Source organism: Abramis brama (assembly GCF_963993115.1).
Source record: "Abramis brama genome assembly, chromosome: 4".
Classification (NCBI taxonomy): Eukaryota; Metazoa; Chordata; class Actinopteri; order Cypriniformes; family Leuciscidae; genus Abramis; species Abramis brama.
In genome coordinates, this window is record NC_139966.1 from 40914330 (window position 1) to 40941587 (window position 27258).

General features: G+C 37.4%; 1 protein-coding gene across 2 annotated transcripts in view; it reads left to right on the forward strand.

Moving 5' to 3' along the window:
• Positions 1-26993, forward strand: part of lin7a (lin-7 homolog A (C. elegans)) — a 42342-nt gene extending 15349 nt beyond the window's left edge. The window contains exons 2-6 of one of the 2 annotated variants that reach the window (XM_084113080.1): positions 2772-2890; positions 12596-12667; positions 19899-20108; positions 21885-22100; positions 24995-26993. In XM_084113080.1, coding sequence (XP_083969206.1) covers positions 2772-2890; positions 12596-12667; positions 19899-20108; positions 21885-22100 — 617 coding nt within the window. In that variant the 3' untranslated portion in view covers positions 24995-26993. The remainder of the gene's footprint in view (positions 1-2771; positions 2891-12595; positions 12668-19898; positions 20109-21884; positions 22101-24994) is intronic. The other variant, XM_084113079.1, reaches the window with a different exon arrangement.
• Positions 26994-27258: the final 265 nt, after the last annotated feature.

Consider the following 27258-nt stretch of genomic DNA (forward strand, 5'->3'; position numbering starts at 1 on the left):
AAAGGTCGTAAGTCTCCTCTCAATGTGACTGACAGAACGGACTGCAAGAGATTTTGCTCAGATTGCTGCATATGTTGTTGTCCCATGAGCCCACAGGCCATTATAGCTTTTGTGTCTGCTCTACTAGTCTCACTGGGTTCAGTTTTATTAGTTCCTGTCGGGGTCTGGCCTACTTTGCTTTGCTGTCTGTGTCTGGACAAAGTTATTATCTAATGTAGGCTAATATGGGACAGAAAAACCCTCGTCTTTATGAATTTGTGACACATTTTTCACCCCAAACAGTTACACATTACATAAAATGGGTGCAATTTTTCACGGTCCAAAGATGAACGAGCACAATTAGCCACATGCTTGCCTTGACACAAAAACAAATCACTGTGAGTCGTACTGAGCACTAAATGTGACCAGAGGCTCAACCACCCATAACGTGATCAGTGATTTGTAAAACTACACTTTTTTTTAAACCATAGACCTTCAACAGGGTAAGTGACAGATATTCATCACATAAATACGATTTTATCATAGTCCTCCCGAAAACGGATTATACTTAATAGCAGGAGCATTCAAAGTCAATCTATAATTGATGTACCAGTAATTATATCTAATTTATTGTCAAAGGCTGTGGATTTTTTACTAAGGTGATGCTTTGATGCCTGTAGTAATTATGTTTAGTTTAGAGATACAAAGAGAAAGCGTTTCTATGCAGGTAGTCTAAAAGCTACTGTCAGACCAGCTAGCTAGTCAATGTTGTCTGGCACCGTATTTTCAGTCAAATTATTGGCGTTTATTTGTCCTATTTGCATAGATGTTTATTGTTTGCATTCGTTTATTCGTTCCAGCAGGGTGAAAGTTCGGAGGATAAAGGGCTCTTGTTTTTACATTCCTTTACTGGAGATGCGAAAAGAAATATTGCAAGTCAGTGTGGGCAAAACACTACCTAGCTCGAGTATTACCGTTTAGTGCAATAGATGCACCTTAACGGGGAACATTTCCGACAAATGCAACAGTTTACTCATGTTGCCGCGCAAGATTATAAGTTCATTATGACTGCCACTAGGGGGCGACAGTCGTGTCAAAACGTCGTGTGCAGTGGAAAGGCGTTGAGCTTCAGCAGTTAGCCTGTTCTGGTAGAGTGTGTAGTGCTGTAACTACACAGTAACTACACCATATTGGGGGTTGTTCTCAAAAACCATACTCGTTTGGCTGTTGCGTTCACGGCTTCCATTTTTTTGCAGCGCCTAATGCATCATGTTCTAAAAATTTGGCACTCAAGTTAAAAGTTCAACTTTAAAAAATCGTGTCTCATGACCTTGCGTTTTTTTTCATTCCACTGCCCTGCGTTTTGCATTTTGAAATGCAAAGGAAAGTTTTATATAAACAGCGTCTTATTCCACTGACTCCAAGTTCCTTTACTAATTGCTAATAAATGTAGCTTGCCTCTAAGTAAATAGTATACTGAATGTCTTAAAATACTGCTGTTGCCATCGTTTTATGCAAGCCTATTAAAGGAGGGTTAGCTACTTGGCTTAAAGCAACTTTTTTTGTCACTTTGGAGCCCCCTACAGTTAAGTGAGTGGAATTCACTATCATAAATAAACTGCTGAAGTAATTAGTAGATAGCTGGTACGTTTGTTGTTCGCAAGCTAAATGATTTCAAAAGCCAAGAAGAACCATGTCAACCTTGTAAGCAATGTTCCAACCATAACAAAAAGCATAACAGGATTGACAGAAACTATAACTAACTTCAAGACAGTGTAAACAATTTGTAGTCCTGCATTAGTAAGTTCAAATACAAAATATAATTATGTCAACATTCTCTTCGTTCTTACAGTATAATACTCCTTCACTAAAGCTATGTTGGTGTGACATATTGTGCAATGTACTGCCATAAAGCAATCCTTTTGCAAAACTGTGTAACCGCCCACCAAACTTACATACTCCCAGAACAGACCTTTTTTTTATGGATTTGCATGTAAAACAAACAGAAGCCATTCGCCTTTATTAGATGTCAGTGTACCATTAGAATGATTTTAAAACTGATATTTCAAGGTAAAAAAACTTACATAGAGTTGCTTTAAAGAGATGGTTCACCCAAAAATTTAAATTCTGTCATCATTTACTCACCATCATGCCACACTATTATTTCCTATACAGAATGCAGAAGAAGATATTTAAAGAAGTGTTTTTGTTCATATTATAAAAGTCATCTAAAGCAACTACTTATAATATATATAACTACTATAACACTAAGCATCTCTTTCATGGGTCTGTATTTTCAGAGTTGAAAATCTTCATGCATACTTCTTTTATAAATATCCTTTTTTGAACGAGTCAAACTGTGCAGATTGGTAAAATAATTACGTTTTCGGGTTAGCCAATCGAGCAACTGCCATTGTGATGAATGAGAGTATAACTTATTGATTAGCTTGATTACCCAGACAGTGAAAGCTGTGCCAAAGACCCATATGTATTTGTTGAAACAAGCCATGACTGACCCCAGCGAATGTGTCCCCTGTAGGTCTGCTGAATAGCAGGGGCACAGCAGAGTGATGCGTCTTTTGCTTTATTGTAAAGAGAGCACTGATTGCTTTCAGTGGCCCTTCTGGCCGTCAGCAAGTCTATTTCCATTATCCAAGTAATTGATTCGCTGCAGCTCCACCATCTCTCTGCCCTGTACTGCAAACTTTACCCTCTCTCTCTCTCTCTCTCTGAATCACAGACCCTCTGTTACTCAAACACATCTGTGTTTTCTTTCTCTCTTTCCATCTCAGATGTCACCAGGGCAATTGAGCTGCTGGAAAAATTACAGGAGTCAGGTGACGTCCCAGGTCACAAGCTGCAGTCCCTGAAGAAGGTTCTACAGAGCGAGTTCTGCACGGCCATTAGAGAGGTGAGACCTACATAAGCATTGCTGTCCCCTCCAGAGTTTAGCACCATATTCTATGGATGACACAGTTATTTTCATAATTATATTCTAGTGGCAGTTCATCCAAAAATGAAAATGATATATTCCAGTGTAAATTCAGTATATTTCACAGTTCTTTGACAGTGACAGAGGAGAATGTGTCTGAGACAGATGATAAAGTTGAGGACCCTGATTATGAGGCATCCTCCTCAGATGAGCATGATAATCCTAGTGTTGACCCTCCTGTCGTCTCTCAACCACAAGCAGACACATTACCTTCCAAAAATTGAACGTTTTTATGGTCCTGCTTCCCACTTGAACAACGATAAAGCTGTGGCCAAAAGTTTTTGGCAGTGACATAAATGTTGTGTTTTGCTAAATTTGCTGCTTCAGTTATGATGTTGATTCACATTTTTCTAGATTATTGTGCAAAGTGATCAGATGCATTTTACATATTTGCAAAAAGCTGTCCAATACACTTTATCACAAAACCCCAAACTTCACTGTTTTTGGCCCTTTTACTAATCATATCATCAGCACATGATTGCTATAAAAGGAGGGAAGAAGTGCTTCCAATCATTGTGTTCTTATGTTAGCAATGGTTACCTCCAAAGAAAGATGTGTAGCCATCATCTTTGCATCAGAATGGCCTCACATGTAAGGAAATAGCTGCAAAGAATTTTGCACCTGAGAGAACCATTTACCAGATCATCAAGAACTTCAAGGAGAGGGGTTTAGCTGCAGTGAAGAAGGCTTTAGGACATCCCAGAGTGTCCAGCAAGTGCCAGGACCTTCTCCTCCTGAGGAATCAGCTACAGAATCGTGTCACCACCAGTGAAGAGCTGCTCAATACTGGCAGCCGTTGATTTCGAGTGCATCTGCACACATAGCAAGGCCAAGACTTTTGGACAACAACCTGGTATCAAGAAGGGCAGCAAAGAAGCCACTTCTCTCCAAGAAAAACCTCAAAGATGGACTGAAATTCTGCAGGAAGTACTAGAATTAGACAGCAGAAGACTGGTGCAAAGTTATTTTCTCTGATGAAGCATCCTTCTGACTGTTTGGGACATCTGGAAAATCGATTGTCCAGAGAAGGTGAACGGACACTACCATGAGTCATGAGTCTGTGTCGTGCCAACAGTGAGGCATCCTGAGACCATCCATGGGAGTGTCAAATTGACCCCAAACATATCCTTGATAACAGAATTTGTATAATATAATAATATAAAGCCATTAAAACACCATATATATATATATATATATATATATATATATATATATTATTATTTTTATTTTTTAAAAATTTTATGTCAATCATTGAGATTTTATGGTGATTTGCTAATTTGTCCATAGTCATGTGGTCTCTCCCTTACAGAAAAAACACATGAACTTCACATGTGCAAAAACTCATGCGGTCACATGTGACCACATGCACGTGTGATTTTGCAAATGATTTGTGAAATATGTGGATCACATGTGTTTTGCACATGTGATTTTGCACATGTGAAATTTAACATGTAAAAACATGTGATTTGCACATGTGAAATATGTGGATCACATGTGAAACATGTGTTTTGCACATGGGAAATGTGTGCTTTTGGAACATTTACACATGTGATTACATGTGAAACACATGTGATCACATGTGAAACATGTAAAATTCCCATGTGAAACCCATGAGCTCACATGTGAAACGTTGCTATTTGGGGAATTAACCCAGCGCTATGTTTTTGTCAAACACAAACAAAAAAAAACCTGTTGGAAAGCATCTTTTGCAGCGATTTTTGTGTGAGCATATCAGTGAACACCCCTGACCACTCGGTGAGTTTCACATCTTTGTAAACGAAAGTTTAATGCGTTTTTTGGAAGGATTGTTCCAGTGCCCACAGGCTGCCATTCTGTAGGTAGGGGGGAGAAGCGAAAGAAACCTAAAATTCTCGGGACAGCAGCATGTGTCCAAATCTTAACCGTTCTATTTCATCAGAAACGATCTGTAAACAGGGCTTTAAGTGTAAAATACCGAACTTGTCCTTTAATACTTTTAGCAAATATTGGCTAGATTTGTGTTTATTAGTCAACATTAGCCATTCTAAAGTTGACTGGACTTGAAAATATCCCTTCCTTTTTTTTTTTCAAATATATATTTTGCAGACTTAATATAATATGTCTTCTTAACTAATCCCAAGCATGAATATTAACTTAAATATTTTTGCTCTTCCAACATTTTATTAATTAGCGTTTTTACAGTAGGCTATATATATATATATATATATATATATATAGATAGATAGATAGATAGATATAGATAGATATGTGTGTGTATGTATGTATGTATGTATGTGTGTATATATATATATATATATATATATATATATATACATATATATCTTTTTTATATGAACTTCACAATAATTTTCATCTTACTCAATATTAGTGCCACTGCATAGCTCTGCTTATGGGGATGAATGAAACATCAACATCGCGTAAGTTGTGTTTGGGGATTTGTCCATTAACATATAACATTTTAATTATGAACAAGATTCAAAAGATCCGAGTCAGTAAAATTATCTGAACTTCCCATTACAATGAAGCTGAAAATGTGCAGTATTTGTGACGTGGTAACATGATTCACATGTTAAAAATTATTTGCAAATATATTTCACATGAGCTCCACATTATAACCTATAGTAACATGTTTTCCACATGTGCCACATGCTCCATTATGTTCACATGTGGTGAAACATTGTTCACATGTGGTGACATGATGTTCACATGTGGTGACGTTGTTCACATGTGGTGAAACGTTGTTCACATGTGGTGACATGTTGTTCACATGAGAACACATGTGATCACATGAGGTCACATGTAATCACATGTGGAAAACATGTGATAACGTGAAATTCATGTGTTTTTTCTTTAAGGGCATGCAATTGGTATTCTGAATGTACAGTATATGGGGTGGGGGCTGGTGGTGTTTTATTTAAAGGGCTATTTAAGTAGTCAACAAAGAAACAAAGTACCTGACTCAAACTTTTGAAAAAAAAAAATTGAGGGTAACAGGCTAACGTTAAGAAAGATTAATAAATACTGTAACAATTATATCGCTCATTGTTAATGTTAATACATTAACTTATGTTAACAAAAGAGAACTTATCTTCTCTTATAAGTGTTACTACTAAAACTATTACAAATAAATTGTATGAATTGAAATAAATCTGAATTAAAATAAAATCTGAAAAGTTAAATTGTTAAAGCTAAATAGAAGTATTTAAACTAATAAACTAATATTAAATGAAAATGAATTGAGGCTGTTGTAGATATACTGAGGATCATCAATTATGGAATGGAATCTCAGCATCATCCGAGGTTGACGTTATTGACAGATGTGCGTTGAGGGTGCGATGACAGGAGTGTGTCTGTCAGGCAGAGATAGTGACGACTGGAGCCTGTTTTTCTCTGCTTCTCCCGTGAACTTGCAGAAATGCAATTATTCAGAGAATGAGGTTGACCTGGGCCACTGCGGTTTTAAGTGCAGCACCAGGGCAACATCCTAACCACTTTAAGATCTCCGTTGTCCATTTTCATGCTCATTTTCATGCTCAAACACCGGAACCGCACTAGCAAACAACTAAAAACCAATCTCACAGACAGACACATTTTTGTACTTTTGCCTGAGCATATGAACAGTGTTACCCCGGTGGAATTGCCTTTTCCCATTTAGGGGTGTGTGTGTGTGTGTGTGTGTGCATGAGCGAGAGAAGAAGCCTATTATGCTAATTTGATTGTTTATTTAATTAATTATTACAAGGATGATTATATGCTGCCTTTTAGTATGACACCACAGCTGCACTTTCTGTCAGTAGTGGGCAGAGCACGTATTATCTTGTGCTTGTTTATTTTGAAACAGTATGGGAGGATCGTGACCAGATATATGAAAAAAACATTGGGGAAAAATACTCACAAAACAAATATTTAGACATCAATTATTAACTTTTTGCCACTAATGTCAATGTCAAGTGTCGTAGATTTTTCCCTAAACCTAACTAAGTCCTATCTCATCTGACCTAAGACGTCTACACATCGACGTCGGCTGAGTACAACCCTATACCCTAGCGCGTCTACACATCAACGTCGGCTGGGTGCTAATCCTATATTCTCTAGCGCGTCTACACATCGACGGCGGCTGAGTCTAATCCTATACCCTAGCGCATCTACACATCGACGTCGGCTGGGTACTAATACCTGTACTCTAGCTTACTTCCTGCACAGGAATAATTGACAAACAGACCTCAGCAAATGTCCTTCAAATGCTTTAATCACGGCCAGGAGATCTTCCCAAGCAGTTCTCAGAGAATCTCCCCCTAGAAGCAAGGCCGGAGGATCTCAGACAAATTCCATTGAGAATCCCACCAACTAAAAGAATACAACAGTTTTTATAGAATAAGGAGGTATGGCAAAAATGTCATACTGTATTACATAATTTCCCCACAATTTGATTGGTTTTCATAGACAAACCCTTCTGTTACCAGGTAAAGCAAACTTTGTTTTAATGATTACTTCATTGTTAATCACAAGGTTCAAATTTAGTCATCTGTCTAGTTTCAATTCCCAAATGTGTTATTTTTACACTCACACTACCAAAGTCAAAGGGGTATGGCAAAAATACAACATCCAAAAACACAGGACAGAACGTTTTAGTACATTGTGTTTCAAAGTGTTATCATGGCCTGAAAAGAGAAGTAAGGTTAGATGTTAGAGACATGGTTAGTTTAATTTACAGTTTACTATTTTATCTATTAAAAATCTACCACACAAGTGAATTGAGAAAATATGTCAACACTTACTGGCTATGGAAGTGCATTTTGCATTTTTATTTTATCACTGGCTCATTCACAAAAAGAACAATAAAGTTAACAATAATGATAACTATATTAGCGTCGACACTAAGGGACAATATTGTTCTGTTTATTATAAGCACACATTGCAGTTAATGTCATCTGCTGCTTTAAACGCTCAAGCTCTTTAAAGTCATGTGGATTCTGATTAGCTGCCAATTTTATTTTTCATTATCAAGAAAAAAAAATCATTCTTATTCCAACAATATCATTCCTCTGTGTCTTGATCATTATAGCTGTGGTGTGGTATTCCCTACTCTTATAGTGTTGACCTTGGACTCCCATCCATCTGGCTCCATCTCTCGGGCTCATCCCTCTGGCTCCACCTCTCGGGCTCCCTCATTACTCTGGCTCCACCTTGGTCAATCGTCGCTCTGGCTGTGCCTCGGACTTCAGAGTCTCCAGCTGTGCCTCGGCTCTCCATCCCTTCATCCCGCTGGGCTCCTCCTTCCCTCTGGTTCCACCATTGTCCTCAGTTGCACCGACTCCGCCCCAGTCTGCCTTGGTCCTCCAGGCCTTCATCACCGTGGGTCTCCATCTCTGCTCCTCCTGGGTCTCCACTTTGCATGTCTCCACCTCACTCAGTCGGGCTCCTGGTTTTATCTTGGCTCCTTAATCGGTTCCACCGAGGGCCTTCATCCTGGCTTGACTCGGGGTCATCCTCTGGCTATTCCCGTCTCTGCCCTGGCTCTACCCACTATGGTCTCCACGTTGGTGTTCCCTTTTCTGCCTCAGAAATGTGAGGTCTGATACCTTGTGAAAAACACTGGATCATGAAGAAGAAAAAACTCATTTTTGAAAACCATTTTTGTGGGTAATATGGATCAGATGGTCCATAAACAGTTTGCTGGTACACAGTCTGTGGCTGAGATTAATATGGCTATAACTATGCATGAGGAAATGTGCCAAACCCGGGCTTGGAACATCTGTAGAGACATGCTTCAGATTGGATATGAGATTCAGTTTATAGGTTGCTACACACCAGATGACACAACAGATGAATTGTTAAGTACAGTATCATTTTGTAGCAAAGTTTCTCATCAATCAAAAATAACGGTCCATTAATGTAATAATACTTTTGGTAGGACATCAATTCACACTCCCAGGATCCATCAGGCCAAGTTTCATCAAGCTGTGCATGGATGCCCTATGAGCTCATTTCATGGCCCGGCAATTGTGCAAGGTATCATATGGTGCAATCTGTCTCTTACATTCCCATAATGAGAGTGTGAAAGGACACAGCGTCGACTCAGTTTACAGTGCCAACAGCAAAGCTCTGCATTGCAGGGACAATGTCAATATGACAAAATGTGCTGTGAAAATGTCCTCAACCAATAACATCTAAAGAAGGAAAAAATGAGATGAAAAATGAGAGAACTCTAAGATCAAGACTATCAGAAACTATGGTGCTTCATGACAAGAGGTCTCACTCTGGCCTATTCAGATGAGTCATCAAGCTCACTTAGCCATGTGAAATGATTGCCAAAACGAGGACAACAGTGGCCAGAACATACCCACTCAAAATCTCTTATTCTTCGTCTCCTCAAAAAATGAAGAAGAAATTTAACATATTGAGTACAAGTTTAGCTTTATACAGACAGGATCTACAGTATGCTGCTGATTGTTGGTAAAATATTTTACACTCAAAAAATGTATTTACAGCAAAGCATTTACAAAAGTCTAATTTTAGATTTTGTCCTGATTTCTAGTGGTATCTGATCTACTGCATTCTTTTTGAATGTCAGATTACAATGCCTACAATGATCTCTTTAAGAAATGATGGAATGCTTTTATGTTGTGAAAATCATTTCCCACAGCCCAGTCTGTCAGAGCATCACCACAGCAAACGTGGATGATTTCAAATACAACTCTCAGAGGAATATGACAACAGGGCCATTATTAACTGAGAGCTTAGTCCATCAATGCCTACGCCGCTGCTACAGGGTCAGAGATGTCAGTCTCTCTCTTTATTAATTGTGTGTGTTTATGTGGAATAGCCTCTTTGCGCTTGGTGGGATGGTTTGCAAATGAGAAGCATTGCTGTGAATCGGGCTTCACTGAATTGCCTGTCTGACTCTGAGCAGTGTGAGATGATTTAAGAGAGAGGAGGGAGAACAAGGTTTCAAATGAGAACAACTGAAATCATATTTCTCTTTATAGACAGGGCACCATGGTTACACAAAGTACTTCACTGCGGCCTGTGGGTGGGTCTTTCCATCGGGCAGAGTAGTGAAAAAGCAGAGTGATACACCTCTGTGTGTGTCGATCTCACTGGAGGTAAAACAGATAAAAGCCAATCGAACACAGAGTGAGCTGAGAGGAAACAGAGTGATCCCTTGAGACATGGGAGACAGGAAGACAGAGAAGCAAGGACATGATTCTAGGTAGACATAGGAAAACTGGAAGAATGACACTAAATCTTACAAGTATGCGCAGCTCACATTTCACCTCAAAACCAAAATAAATAAATAAGAAATTATATTTTGTGTAACGAAATGTACACCTGTTTTTAGGACCATCACGTTTCTTTCATTGTAACATTATTTTATTGACAATTAAGTACATTTTCCGACAAATCCTCATTACCATAATGTGGTAATGAAAATCATCAAAATTGTATTATATTATTTTATTGATATTAATGAAAGCAGGGCATTATAACCAGAGTGGAATTTGAGAACAGTGGTTAAATAGAGCCCTATTACCCTTATAAATCACATTACCAAACACAAATAAATTGTCTTCCAATAAAGTATGACATAAAATAGTTCCCCAAGGTGTGTTTTCGCAATCTCAGATCACAAATAGACGTTGACAAGCAACAATCGGCAAGATTGCAGCATCAAAGACAGTATCAAAAAAATAAAATGTTTTTTTCAAAGTTGGCTTTGTTTTATAGCTTTAATTGCTTATTAGTTAGTTCAAAACCAAAATAAATCTGATTTGCACATCTACCACTATCTGTTTTTGTATACAGCATATGAATTGCACACTGAAATAGCTTGACCTTTAAATATATTCATGCATTTTTAAGATGCAATTAAAAAACACACAATCCTCCACCCGTGGGAACACACATGCATGCACGTATAGCTCCTGAAAGATTTACTTAGGTCTTTAATCTATTGATTTGTTCCATCTGGTTGCATTGATCCCTCACAGATCTGTTGAAGTTCAGTCAATATAGGTAAATTGATTGAAGTTTCACTTAATTGTCATTGAACTAAACATAAGCAGCTAAAAAAATTATAGATATATTAATAGTTATATACTATAGATGATTAAGATAAAAAATGTTATTAGATTATCATATAATATGCCACAGTTGGTTGGGGTTGGGGTTGGGGGGGCAACAATAACAATTACTGAGACACATAAAATAATAACTGCGACAAATATATAAGATGTACAATATGCTGTAGAATATGCTGTGCTTGCGCAGCTTTCGGAGTTGAGCATATTTTACATGTAGGATGTCATCTCTCCTTAGTAACATACTCTATTTTGTAATTGTAGACACTTAGCAACCTCTTTCATTTCTTTTCAAGGCGTTTCTAAAGGCCATCCGATAGTTCCTGTGCCTGTTGAGAAGGTTTAGAGTGAGTGGTTCATACTCACAGAGTAACAGGCATATAAAGATACGTTTTACTGAAAATTTATTTTATCACACTAATCTCTCAATAGGAGGTTAGTAAAACAGCTAAGGATTCTGCCCAAGGTGCTGGAGGACAGATTAAAGAGAATCTTGTTATTTAGGAAAGACAGAGAGAGGGAGACAGAGCTGTAGCACCAGCTGCGTTTCAGAAGCGCTGGTTAATGAGATAAACATAGGTTCTTCAAATCCTCAAAGGACCTCAAGCTAATAGTCTCATCCCTGAGTAGTGTGAAAGCAGATAAGGGCTCTGTACATGCACCTGTTTGTGAAAATATAGAATCGGTGATGAAAGCCGTTGCATGTGTGCACTTTAGAAATGAGACATTAGAGTCTATGGAACTGGATTAAAGCTCTCTTTGCTCTTTAAACCAAACTATAAAAGCATGATAAAGGTTTGCAGAAACTGAAAGAAGCATAAATCTAAGAATTATTCATGACAAAATGTCAAACTAACTATTTTTGGTCATGTAGACTGAGTTCTCATTGCTGCCGTAGAATTTGAACACCACAGTGCAGCCACGGGTGCTCCTTGAATTTTTTATTCACATTTCAGAAACAAATTAGCGCAAGTACATAAACACAAGAAAATGCTTAACCAGTGCATCGCAAGAATGCAGTCCTGTCAAACATATTTGTATACACTCTTGTGATGCGGTCACGTTTCCCTTTATACAGCGAAATGCAGTCATCTCAATAGGATACAATTGAGGAATTGGGAATTTTGCTTTAAGGACACTTTGAAGAATTTACCCATGCGGATTTCATATTGGATTTAAGTTTGTTTCACATGCAAATTCACCACTTTTTCCTATTAAAGCTGCTTGGTTTGGAAGTTACCTACCTCTGCTTCATGCACCACTATACTATTGACATTGGACATACTTTGCCCACAGAATTTCGCAAAAGATTTGCTAATGAGATCTATAAACAGATCGACAGTTTAACTAATGCTCAGCAAGATTCTTTTCAAACTGTTTCTTTGCCATGACAGTAGGCTGCATCCAAATAAGTAATATGATAAGAAGTAACATTGTATTGTTGCAGAATGCCTTATTGCTATTTAACCATGTTTTATGTAATTTTGATAACTGTAGAGGAACTGAAACTAAAAAGTCTCTTTTTCCCTGTTTATTTGAATAGGTCTATCAGTATATGCATGAAACGATAACAGTGAATGGATGTCCGGAGTATCAAGCACGTGCCACAGCTAAGGTACGTCTGAGTTTATTTATTTCCACATCACCTTCACTGTGTTTCTGTATTACGCATACAGCATAATTACATCTGCTAAACTAATAACGGCCCTTTTCTGACATCCAGAAGAAATCCATTAACTAAGAACATTTTCAAATGTTTCTCCGCAAACTGTCTTGATTTGATAAACAATCAGCAATTAGCCAGACCTGCATGCAAACACTTGCCAGTTGCTCTTCAGACACTGTCACTGAAACAGCATTCATTCAAATTCATACTGTGTAAAGAGTGCAATCTTGTGAAAAAGAGAGGAAACATAAAAAAGAAGAGGGGAGGGGGGGATTTGCTGAGTACTGGATGATCAGAAGTGCCTTGCTGAATTTTTAGTAGGAGAATTTCAGCCACACCACAATACTGGGTTTCTTTAGGGATGGGTCACATCCAATTCTCAATTGGTAGTTTTTTAAGCACTGTGTAATTTTTCCCTATCTTTCAGTCACTGCGGAGTGCCAGATGTCTCAGATTGACTATTGACAAGAAACTTGCCTTTAAATAGGTCTTAAGACTTCTGTTCTGTTCCATTCCTGCTATGTTTGAATGAAAGAATCCTGACCCTGATTGGTTGAACCTGAAATTAGCCAAATTAGGGCTCTTTAAAACTGAAAAGTCCACTAGTCATTCAGGCAACTCACCAGCTGGATGATTATGAAAATATGTACTTATGCACATCCCTACTTCGCATACAGGGATATACACCAATCGGCCAAATGCTAGAGCCCTGCCAGTTAAAGGCCACCCTGCCGTCCAGAGAGTTCCGCCCACCATCTCTCTCTGCATGGATACACAGGCCAGTAGACTTGGATGCTGAGCAGTACCCTGCGATACCTATTTTGAATAGTTCAATAGGCCGCTCTTGTGGGTGTTGTTGTAGTTGTTTTTTGATCCCAATTAGGCTTGCGTTCAGGGTAATAGTCTAGTAATTATGCAAATCTGAGTAAAAACAGATGACTTATTGAGGGCTTAGTTATCTTTGCATTTCAATATCTGAAATGTTAAAACGTCTACAGAGACAAACTAATTAATGCATTTTTAAGGGGTCATATTATGAGAAATCAAATTTTACTTGATCTTTACTTTTACATGATTCAAATGAAAGACTTTGATGTACTATGGAACTGACAGTTGAAGAAATGAAAACTTCCTCCCTTGTCCAAAAAGACCATTGTTGAACATGACCGCCCACATTTACTCATTAAGGATGCCACCAAGTCACGGTTAATTAATAAGGAGGAAGTAGGATAGATACTATTTATAATGCCAGGATAAGATGCTTTTATTCCAGTTATATTCCAGGTATATAACTAAGAGTAATGTGCCCTTCAAGTGGGGTTGTAAATATCGTAATTACAAGTTCCGAGCACATGAATGGCCGAAAAAGTCGTATTTAAAATTTGGGACACACAGAATTCTAGATGAGTTGCCGAGTTGTGATATTGGAAGGGGCGTGTCAATTTGAAACATTGAGGAAATACTGGTCTATAATATAGATAATCTCTCTATAGTATAGAGATCAGTGAGTGGAAAGCAGGTCTGTAGTGCATTATAATGTGATTTGGAAAGTTATTTTAATTTGACATGCTGTAATTCAATAATTTTAGAGGTGTGATGTACAAAACAACTACAACAAGTGTGAAGTTAATCACTTGAATTTCACAAACATTTGGTTTTGATATCTTATAAATACATACATGTAATAAAAATGAATAATTTTCATCATTTTGAATTCAGATGTATGTATTTGTGTTTATTTTTCGCAATATAATTATTTTGTTCTGTTTAGGCTACTTCAACATTGGGCCCTATCTTGCACCCAGCGCAATTGACTTTGTACACCGACGCATGTATCATTCCTATTTTGCACCCGCGCAAAGCGCGCTTTTCCCTCCACAAAAGCACGTCGCTAAACTAGGGAATGAACTTGCGCTCCCTGGGCGGTTCAGCGCAAAAAAGGAGGCGTGTTGCGGCGCAAACGTTCCTTCATGCTATTTTGCAGGTTTAGAAAACAATTGCGCCACTAACCAGGAAAAAATAGTTTAAAGTCAGTGGCGCGTTGCGCATGTTATTCATATGCTATTTTAAGGGCGCATGCTTGGCCATAATCAATGTAGCGTGTGCACAACGCGCATACACTTTGATTCTCTCATCTACACAGAAGCAGCAGTTTTCATTTTTGCAAATCATATATTATTACGATAGATAGATAGATAGATAGATAGATAGATAGATAGATAGATAGATAGATAGATAGATAGATAATTTATTATAAAAGCATACATCTAGCTTACACATTTACCCAAATTATCATACGCCTTTTTAACCGAAGTTAATTTGGGTGGGTTTCTCCATCCCCAACGTCCCTGACGAGAGCGTTGCTCTCCTTGGCTGTGAACCGCTCCTGGCGCGCGCCTGGCAAATCCGCCGTTATAATAGGAATCCGCTTTAGAACAAAGCGCGCCTGCTCTTAAAGGGAATGTGAGATCTCGCTCTGATTGGTTTATTTCACGATACGCCCAAACCACACCTATGAATAATGAAGCTACCTCAGACCAACCCATTTTAGATTTGCGCCTGGCGCAAGAGTCATTTATCCCGCTGGGAAAATAGCAACAGCGCCAAGACCCGCCCACAAAGTTACTTGCGCTTTGCGCTTTGACACTTGCGTTTCAGATCGTTAAAATAGGGCCCATTATGTTTAAGACTTAAAAGCATGACATGTCGTAATAAAAGGTACAAGGTACAAGTTTTCCGGGTGCTTTTAAGGGCAGCATAATAATAATAATAATAAAACGGTGATTTGTTCCTGGCTGTACATGAGGCTCTGCATAACATTTGTAGAGTGAGTGACTAAAGATGCAAAACAACCTTGACTAACACTATAAGTGAGCCTCAGGGGAAATAAAAAACAAATTTATGACCTTAATATTTAATTAGGTCCATATCCTGAAGGACAAGTTTCAGAGTATATTTTGGTATTATGGTTTTATGATCTAAAATGACTTTCCTGTGCCTAATCTATTGATTGTTTGGCAATTCATGCACAGCAAACACATTCATAATTTTTATGAATTAATGTCCTTGAATTAATGATTTAGAGTCATAATACATTTTTAATGGCACTTGCAAACATGTAGACACTGTTGTAGTTATTGTCAATGACATTTAGGCTTTCGATTTCAAAATACTGAAAACAAAGCAATAACTTTAACCGATAGTGTGACTCATTTGAGTGGTGTTGTAATAATATGGAGCTATACTATAGCAATGGCACTTACAAATACATGGCAAATACAGAAAACAGCAGCACTTACTGTAATTAGTATGCTCAGCGAGCAGGTCTCGCAAGATGAGCAGAATTAGCATATCAATTAAATTTCTAATGCAGGATGTAAATTACAAAAGTCTTAGAGTGCCTCAAAGCACCTCATTTGGTCACTTTGAAAAGTTACTACAGGTTTTGAAAAGCATATTGGACTCGAATCACTAGCAAAAGGGCAATTAGCATGTGTGAGCAGCTTGCGTCTGCATGCCGTTGGGGCAGATTTTAATCGATGGCACATAAATAGGATGAAGAATAGTTCTAAAAGCCCCAGTTATCCTTTGGGATCCCCTGCAGCAATTGTCAATGAGCTCCAGTTGGCTACTCCGGGATGCATTTTTTTTCATCCATACGCCAAGTGCATTCCGAATGCATTGCTGATGTAAATGTTAAAAGCCAATATTCATTACCAATGGAGATTCTTTGTCAAGTGTGTGTAATTATTTAAGATGTAATTTGTAAGGCTTACAATGGGCTTGAGTGGGCCATTGCCCAGAATATTTGTGAATACTACTGGGTTATCTGATGTCCTATAATTCTTTCAGTTGGCATTAAAGGGTTACCTCACCCATTACAATTCTGTAATTTTTTTTTTTACTGACCCCATTCCAGACCTGTATGCTGTTATTTTTCTGTGGAACACAAAAACAGAAATTCTGAAAAATGTTCATACTGCTCTTTTCCATACAATGAAAATAAATAGAGGTTAATGCTGTAGAATTAAAAAAATATTTATTTGGCTATGTGCACTATTTGAGTGACATAAACACACATTAATAATAAAATGTACATACATTTCCGATCGTCCTCCATAACGCGGTCGCTTTTTAGATCCAATATTGTCAGTAAACTCTTGCATTCCCGAGGCAATTACCGACGCATTCTATATTCCAAAGAGCTCCTTTATCAGCCCCACAGTGGAAAATGAAACCATAAACTCTACCAGCTGGAGCAGATCGGCACAGAATGGAATGGTTAAGCAAATATAATGGTTTTGGCCCGGGAAAGCGGCTTTTATGTCACTAGCCCGATTCGGACAGTACTAGGTTTCATGGAGGATGTTAGAGAAATTTGTGTTTCATAGGTGCACTTTGTGATTTTAATCCCATCCGAATCTACTTTTGTCTATGTTTTTCTCACACAACCTCAAAATTCCAGGGCAAATTACCTACTGTTTTTCGTCAAAATCAACAGTCCTCTGAGAAATCTAATCCTGTCCGGATGTGAATTTCTGTGATTGCCGATATTGTATTATACTCCATTGTATAATTTCTCTTCATGAGTTTTTGACTTAACTGACCTACCGTTTGCACACCAATCTTTCGCATACTTTCATTTCATCTCAATATGTGGGTTTATTATAAACAGCCACTTCTATAAACTCATGTGAAGTTTATTTAAATAGGGTTTTAATAATAAATCAAAGTTGTATCAATAAGTAATTAATTAAAACACATATCTGTGATGCAAGCAAGCACAGATGACTTACTGTAATGCTCACATCTAGAAAACACACACTCCCAGCTCTGTAATAAACACGGAGATGTTAGTTCCGTCCAAATTCATGATTACATGAAATCACAGATGTCGTGTGATAAGAACTCATCATTTAGAAATCTAGTCACGTCTAAATAGGGCTATTGACTTCAATCCTGGTGACGTCTCAGCATGCTAATTTTTAAGAGCTATTTATTTTAAGAGCTTAAACTGAGAGAAAGATTTTCAGGGAATAACAAATTAAATTTTAATCTTTTAGGGTGTTTTTTCTTTTCTTTGTCCTTTTTGGGTATTGACAGCTGTTGTAACTATGAACTATTGATAGAGTTGCATGAAGATTTTTCAAAACTTAAATAAATAAATAAAACCAGGCAAATTTGAGTGTGTAAAAAAAAAGGCAAAAAAAAAAAAAAAAAAAAAGGCAACCTGATGATTTACATTTCGGTAAAGCAAATGAAAGAGTCTAGGCTTTAAAGATGTTTGTTATATATCGACTCGTGTCTTTTTCCCTCAGAGAGGAAGTAGCTGTGAAGGTTGAGGAACTGAGAAAAGGGTGTCTTGCATGCAGAGCACTTTCAAACTGCATTTTCTTTAGCCTGACACGAAACACACAAGACAGGGAAGGTGCTGTTCTTTCAGTTTCAGAGATCAGAAAACGTCTTGGTTTGCCATTTGGGAATCTGGCACCTTGAAAAGTCTCTGAAAATCCTTGGTGTTTTTTCTCACTGTTCCCTGTATATGAATGCCTTAATAATGAGCAAGGCCCCCACAGTGCTGCACCTGTAGCTACAGTTTGGCTCAGCGGGAAGTACTTTTGTCTTCCTTGACATTCTCAGTCTCCTGGTGGTTGCGCCTGGCTAACAAGCTCTGAATTCTCAGGAATTCAGATGACAATGCAGGCTGAATTCACAGCACAAATAGAACATGTTGAGATGCTCTTACAGGCTGTGAAAAAACTTTCAGAGATGCACTACATGACCAGAAGTGTGTAGACATCCGGACACTTTCCCTTTGCTGATATATCAGCTTCCACAAAGGCTACTCGACCACAGTCTAAGAGAGTCAATCTAAAGGTCTTTGTAAAGCCAATGTGAAGATGTTTAATTTGGCTTTTAAGAGTGTAGTATCGGAAGCTTGGTGAGAATATTGGATTTAAAGGTTACTGGTCCTTGAATATCAATCCACCTTAAAGTGTTTTAAAAGGGGTCTCATGCTAGTCAGCTATACAGATCTTGTATAAGAGCCATATAACACACTAGAACTGCTGTCTTGAATGCAAAGGAGATTCCTTATTCTTAGCAACATCAACTGTTTTTTAGTTTTTTTTTAAAGGAACAATACTGATGCTCATTTCTAAAGAGCAGGTTGGCATATTTTGGCCATATAATGTTTAGACTACACTGTAAAAAGTGAATAGTTGGATCAACTTAAAAAAATTACTTCAATTGGTAACACCTAAAGAAATTAAGTTTTCTCTCAACTTAAATGATCACGTTTTATCATGAAAAACGTGATAATTTAAGTTGAGTAAACTTAATTTCTTTAGGTGTTACCAATTTAAGTAATTTTTTTAAGTTGATCCAACTATTCACTTTTTACAGTGTACATATGATACAGTATAATGTACAACTGATCACAAAACAATCCATGTTGAAATGTGCATCAATAGCTATCCATCCATTTGTAATATCGCATAAAACATTTGCGAATGAAGCACCGTTTCCATCCAATGTGTCGAAGAGAACAAAATTTAGCTTCCTGATAAACTGGCACTAAATATCACTATGAAAAGTAGAAGAAGCCACATATATAATTTTAGTATATAATAAATTACTTGCGCCTAAGAGCGCGCAGGCGAAACGCAATAAACACAGTCATGTTATTTTGATTTTTGAGGCGGATACCTGTTGTTTGGGAATGCAGTCGTGTAAGACAGTTCTGGAAGGGAATTATACTAAACCACTTTGACGACAGACTTTGCTCAGGCATTTCAGAATGACCAAAACAGCTTCTGAAAAGATTAGTCCAGTTATGCCGTCTCATCATGCAAAGTCACATGACTTTTTTGATGTGCATCGAGGAATTTATTCTGTAAATGTGTTTCCATCTTAGTTTATGCGCATAATTTATCTGACTACATTTTTTATGTGCATTTTTAGAATTTATGTGCATGTTGGCGTTTACATCCATTTTATTTATGCGATATCCCAAAATGCACATAAAAATAGGTTGATGGAAACATAGCTACTGTTAATTTTTAAATATCTAATAAATATCTTGACGAATCTGACAATCTCAAAATGGCCATATTATCTTGTATCTTATCTTGTCACATTTCACATTCACTGACACTTTGAACTCTTTGGTTCCCACCAGGCAACAGTGGCGGCATTCGCAGCCAGTGAGGGTCATTCCCACCCGAGGGTGGTGGAGCTGCCCAAGACGGACGAGGGGCTTGGCTTCAATGTGATGGGTGGAAAAGAGCAGAACTCACCGATCTACATCTCACGCATCATCCCTGGGGGCGTGGCTGAGAGGCATGGTGGTCTTAAGAGAGGAGACCAACTCTTGTCCGTCAATGGAGTGGTGAGTTGCCAGGGATGTTCCTGTTATGCATAACCTTTTGTACTCTGTAACTCTATAAAATGAATATGCATGTGTGTAATTTAAGGACATACCTATTTCTATATAAATAAACAAAAGATATACAAGACTTTAAAAGCTGAGAAACTTTACTAATTATGTTTTTGTTATTCATACAATGGCAAGAAAATTATCAGTATGCATAATTGGATGGAACCTAACAAAATGGAAATAAAGAGCAAAAGACATGAGGGTATTAACTCAAAGTTCATTAAAGGTAGATATTTTAACCACTTTTTATTAATATACCTATATCACTATATTATAATTTCTATTCTTGTATAAAATAAGATGGAAAATTAAGACAAATCAGCTAATACCATGAAACATCACAGAATTTATCAGTGCAGTGCATTGCTAATACTTACTGTAGCATGCGCTGTTTTCACATTGAAAAGAATTACACTTCTTTGAGGATGATGTCATCACTTTGTTAGTTGAATTGATATTATTAATACACAGGATGGAAAGTGAAACCCTATAAAAAAAAATTCAAGTTAGAATATGGGAAAATGACAAAAAACGGGAACGTATCCTTAAACTTAAGTAGTAAAACTATTTAAAATTCACTTTATATATTTTATCCAATATATTTAGACATGCATGAAGGTGACATGAAACGTTACTGCATAGTAAGAATGACCTGTCAATGTTTAGATCAATTATCCTTAAATGCACAAAGGAAGCATTTCACAAAATGTAGAGTTTTTTTCATCTTTTTTTTTTTTTACAGATGAATTAGTGAAAACAACTTAATTGTTTGTGCAGCAAAAATAATTTACATTTTATGTTTTTTTGTTTTTTTTAGCTGTGTAGAGCTGTCAAATAAGATGCCATCATGCTGGAGGGCCCACTGGCTTTTTAATTGATACAGATCAGTTTGGGCTGAAGTGAGATTATTACAGCAGAAAGATTTTTACATTGATCTCAGTGAATTTCCAGCAGTCAAGGCTGATCCCATCATGGCGTAATATGCTAAATAAATAATTTTTTGCAGCTGTTTTTATCTCAGACCCATTAGAGACTAACATTTTGTAATCTTTCATTCTACTAAGGCTAAGCTTGACATTTTAAAATGCTAAATGTGGACAAATAAGAAAGCTTACAGCAGGACTGTTTGTAAAACTGAAAAGGGACAGATTTCAAAAGACTTAATCTTTTCATAAATCACTGTACATTTTAAGATGTGTCAGACTGTCACTGAAGCCAGATGAGAATGAATCTTTGAATAAATCCGAATGAATCTTTCAGTAAAAAAGCTGTCTGCTGCAGGGAAGCCTTTTGAAGCCAGTTTCTTTGCTCTTCTCTGACGACATTGCAGATTGTGAGTAATTTGAGTTTATAGAAACTAATGTCCACTGCTTACTCGCTCGAAGATGACAGGATCCATTTGATTTCATTTGCGTCAAAGACTGTAAAGGAAGGCATTTGGGACAGCATTTGAGAAGCAATTTCTCATTAAACCAAACATGTTACGGTTCCTGAGCTAATAGGAAATGAATGGCTCTTTTGTGCCAAAATGTAATTGAATGTTCATCACCGTGGAGCGTTTTGATCTGACAAAAAACTATGAGTTTGGATGCAATAAAGTTCCAGGAGCCATCAACAAATCATTGGACGTGCAAAAAGAGACGAAGCGTTTGCAATTCATTCCTTTGATTTAGATTAAATTAACAACAGTTTGCTCTGAAAAACTGACAACTGAATTATTTTCTTCAGAGCGTCGAGGGTGAACACCACGAGAAGGCTGTTGAGTTACTGAAAGCAGCCAAGGACAGTGTCAAACTGGTTGTGCGTTACACCCCAAAAGTCCTGGAGGAGATGGAGGCGAGGTTCGAGAAGCTCCGTACCGCCCGCAGACGCCAGCAGCAGCAGCTGCTCATGCAGCAACAGCAGCAGCAAAACCTGGCCGCCCAGCAGAACCACATGTCGTAGGTGAGGCTTTTCATTGCTTTAAGGGTAACAGGACCTCAACAGGGTGGCACACAGAGAGGTAGCTGCCCCACCAACCCTTGAGGCCTGTGGGAGATCTGGTACTGCATGCTGCCTGTCACCAGTGGAACGTTGATCTGAAAACAGACAGCTATTGTGTCTGAAACTCAGCTGTTATGTCATAATGTGAGATAATGAATCTATTGAAGAAGCTGGCGAGGAGTGCCTATGACATCACAGATTGAGCTCAATAAAAAGGATTTGCTTTATCAGGCAGTTGTCCAGACATTGAAGGATCACACTTAAGGGACTTTCAAGGGAAAATTAAGAACTATTTAGATGAGAAATCAATATTCTTTTATTACTGCACCTAAAGGGGCCTTTTAAGTCTGTAAATCTCACTAATGGAACCATTTGTTTTAGTAATGCTTTAAGTTAAAGGGATAGTTCACCCAAAAATGAAAATTCTGTCATAATTTAGGCTACTCATCCTCATATCATTCCAAATGTGTATTACTTTCTTTCTTCTGTTGAACACAAAAGAAGATATACTAAAAAAAAGTCTCAGTAGTACTTTTTAGTCCCATACATTATACTGTCAATGGGGCCCAGTGTGGTTTGGACCACGGCATTCCTCAAAACATCTTCTTTTGTGTTCCACAGAAGAAAGTCATCAGGTTTGGAACATGACGGGGGTAAATGATGACAGAATTTTTTTATTGAACTATTCTTGAGCCAACAATAGCTGCCTTTCCACCATCAGGCCAAACCGTTGTCGTTACAAACCATTCCATTCCATGTGAATTTTCCACTGTGAATAAAAAGCAACTGTGTTCTACCAGCACGTTTCAGCACGGTTGGCCAACAAGCTTGATGAGCATAAGAGACTTAAAAAAAGTAATGTTTCCAAACTTTCGATCGGTATATATATATATATATATATATATATATATATATATATATATACAGGCTATATACAGGGTGCTAATTGATATGTCATTGTCAAAATAGGCTAATTTACAAGCAACTTTACATCACATATTAACTTCTGAAACAGCGCCTCCCTTCTATATTAAAAAGAGAAAGTATGTCATCCTTTATCACTTCCAATATCACTGTTCTGAAATAACAGCACTCTTATTATCTCGAGACGTCTTTCGCCTTTGCAAATGCAATACAATAGGAGAGAATTCTATTAGTCAGAGTCTTTTCCAGACAGACCAAAGCACATCTCCTTGTATTAATGATACTCGGCCCATCTCTCGCCTCATTGCCTCCTCACGCCATAGTTAGCTCTAAGCAGCAGTATAGTTGGCATCATTGTAACCTCGCCTTAGAAACCATCCAAGCCTAAAATGAAGCTATAAGCAGTGCCGACTCAAAAGCATGTCCGTGTGGATACACTTCTCACAGAGGCACTGGCCTCTGTACACTTATCACCAGAGGCCTAATGGAATTCCTTGTGCATCTCTTGCTTGTAGCTAAATCCTTGGCTGTAGAATCATATGTGCTTGTGAGCTGCTGAGTATTTTTGGGACATTATGTCTGGGCAAGAGGATCATGGTGAGAGAGCTGAGCCCCAGATCATCCCCTATCAAGACTGGCATGTGGACCGAACAGCAAAGCCATAGTGACCAGAGAGCACTCTGCCAACACTAAACCACACCACACACACACATATCTGAAAAACAAATAAGATCAGTTCAAGATCTATTGTAGATTGGGGGTAGGGGGCAGGCACAAAATATCTTGAATTTATCAATTTAACAATTAAATGCTAAATCATCAGAAAAAAAAAAAGAAAAAAAAATATATATATATGAATTAAACATCTGGGAACATTACGTGACCAAAATTGTCAATTTACTAAAAGGCTTGTATTTGCAAATTCAGTTTTTTACTCTTCAGAAAGTGAATTGCAGACAAGGGAAGTATACGTTTGGCTTAAGTTTCTGTAAATAAAAAAGTCTATTAGAAAATCTAAAAGAAACTTGTTTTTGTTATTTCAGCAGTACAAGAGGACATATCTTAGCTTATCTGGGGTTTCAGGGGTCAGCATTTATTGATTTTAACAATGGGGGACCGTGGAGTTACATGGGTTGAAAACCTAGTCTAAAATAAGCTCATATCCATTAGAAACCATCCAAAACAGGATGCTTCCTAGTTTAAAAAAGAGGGCTGATATCTGAAAAGAAAACAACTAAAAAGCAAATGGGAAAAATAATATGAGATGTGCCAAACAGTATGTGAACTTTCTGTAACCTGCCAACAAATAAATATCGAAATTTATCAGCAGAAAATGTAAATTTTTTCAAGGCTTTTTATAATGCATTCTGGAAATGACTTGTCTGTAAAGGAAGCATGCGATGCCACCTTTTCCCCAAAACAAGGCATCTCATAAATAATATAAAGTTTGGAACGGCCAAAAATGTCAGAAGCACACTGTCTAGACAGCATAGCACTCTAGATTTTGGTATAAAGCTAAAGAATTGGAAAAGTCCAATTTATGTTCAGCTACATTAACATAATTGCTAGTGTTGTAGTACTTGAGTCCATACTCAGTCTCACGTCTTGAATCCAAGTCCAAAACCAAGTTTTCACGATCTTGTCATAAACTCTGGAGAATTTGTTCTTGGTCTTGGCCTTGACAGAGACTCGACCCTCTTCATCTCAGTCTGGACTTGGACTCAAATTAGCGGGTCTCAACTACAACACTGGTACTTGACCTTGACATGTTGGGCCATAGTGGACACATGGAACTAAAGGTTCAAGCCTGGCCTGTTACATTTCCCTGTGTACGTGTTGTTATATAAAGAAAATAGCCAGAAATATCAGGAAAGGTTTTGACAGTCTCTTTAAACTTGTCTCTCAGCTTTTGTCCTTTTGGTTTTTCACAGGCTGTTCCAAAAGAAGAAAAAGTAGAGGACACTGGGTGAGACTTAATCTCACAGATGTGATGTAAGGAGGTCCAAGAGATCTCGGAAGAGGACCCTTACTGTTCTCCAGTGAAGACTATCCTCTTTCAGTCAACTACCTACAACTCAAAAAGGTTGAAAACTCCATGATCTGTGTTCCAAATTGGTGCTTGGAAAAATGTGGCATGATGTCATAGAGAAAGGCTAGCACTGAGTACATTGTTTTACTCTTACTTGTTCATATTTCAGTTGTCTGGAACCAATCGCAAGTTGTGACCCTCTTAAAAAGTCCCTCTTGTAGTTTTGTGATAATGTGATAAAGCGTTCAACAATTTGTTTTTATTTTCATTATGTTTTTGTTGCCACAGCGTTGTACAGTAACGAAGGGTTCTTTTGGTGCTGGTGTCTCTGTGAAAAGAAAGCGCTTTTTATGTCAGTAGTCCGTAATTGGATAACACTGAGGTATTTTATACCATATTGTAGCAAGGAATATTTTGTAAAGAATGTAGATTTAGCAATAACACTTGTTTTGTCGCATTCTACTGTCAAAGTATGGGTAAAAAGTGAACTTTAAGCGTAGAAGATTCATCTTACAAGGGTAAAGTTAATATAAAACTGTATCTTATGCACCATGTGACATAAGTCAGACTAAACCATAAACACCATTTGCACAGAATTTTCTTATGAGATCACTGTATCACAGTGCCATTGACAGAGATTATTAGAGAAATTTGGCATACTGAATGGCAGGCATTTTTAAAGGAAAAGTGTGTAATTTTTGCGAACACTCTCTCTGATCCCACGTTAATATACAAATTTAACCATAAGTAAAAAGTGTAAACACTGCATTGGTATATCAGAGCATTGCATACACTATTTGTTTGTGCATCCAACCAATAGCGTGATTTTAGGGCTGGACTTCATGTTTGGAAACCAATGGCATAATATAAAGGGAGTGTTCTGGAAACCTGTTTGAAAGTAGTCCTTATATTTTCGCAATTTTGTTTTGTGGCACAAGTGGGGCGGAAATTACACACTTGACCTTTAACAGGTCCTGCATGCATAACAGCTGTACAGTTTTGATGCGGTTTTATGGTTGCGATGTCACTAGTCCTGAAATTAAATTCTAATTCAGAAATATTCTATTTAAATTCAGACATAGTTCATATTATGAAATTATTTACTTTGAAGACAAACAGAATGTCAAACACAGATACATGATATCTACAAATGGAGGTACATTTTAACAGTATTTTGTTATGTTAAAGTTCTATTTTCAAGTTTATTATCTTAGAGGTTTGAAAGATTGTTTTGTGGTGTTCAGTAATTGTTATATTTCACATAACCGACCATCTCATTCACTAGAAATATTTTAACATTGTCCTGTTTTGACAATCAATTAAAAAAGTTAATCTACTTCATTTTGTTTTATTTTCTAACATTTTTTATTGCATTTTTATTTCACAACTTCTTTCCCTGAACTCAAGCCGTCAAAAGCTGGCAAAATGTCTATCCATTGCAGCGCTGTAGTTGTACTGTTAGTTGAAGTCTTATAGAAGCAAAACTGTAAATCAGCAAGTAGTTGATGACCACCAGTAATCAAAGGTAAAATTGTATCTGTGTTATTGTAATTTGGTATGATGGTTTTCCTGACGTAGGACTTTGGTAGATACTTAAATTAGTTCCTTTGTTGGTTGGTTTTTTGAGTAATCTCAGTAACATGGGTAACATGTAAACGTGTCATCCTAATAGACAAAATCACGCCAAGTTGATTTGTTCCTTGATTGTCAATCAATTCATTTTAACGGATTCTCTTCCCTTTTATATGTTTACTTACAGACTTTCTTATTAATGACTTGCATTTTTCAGGCTGGACAAGCTGATCTTATTATACAGTGAAAAAAATACCAAGTGATATGCAATTGTTATACATATTATATTTGTATAAATAAATATATGTGCGTGTGTGCAAAGCTTCAAATCTTTGTTTCTTAACTACCTATAAACCATTCAGAACACCCTAGCGAACGTATAGAAACACGCTAACAACCACTTAAGCAACCGTATATTGCAACATCCTGATGACCAATCAACACAGTTCAATAGACAAGAAGCTAATATCACGTAATTACATTTTAGACACAAACTGTCAGTCTCTTTTTAGTCTGCCATCAAAAACAGTTGCAAAACACAGCAGAATCTGTTGCGTGGTGTTAGTGGTGTGTTGTTCTTGAATTAATCTGTGC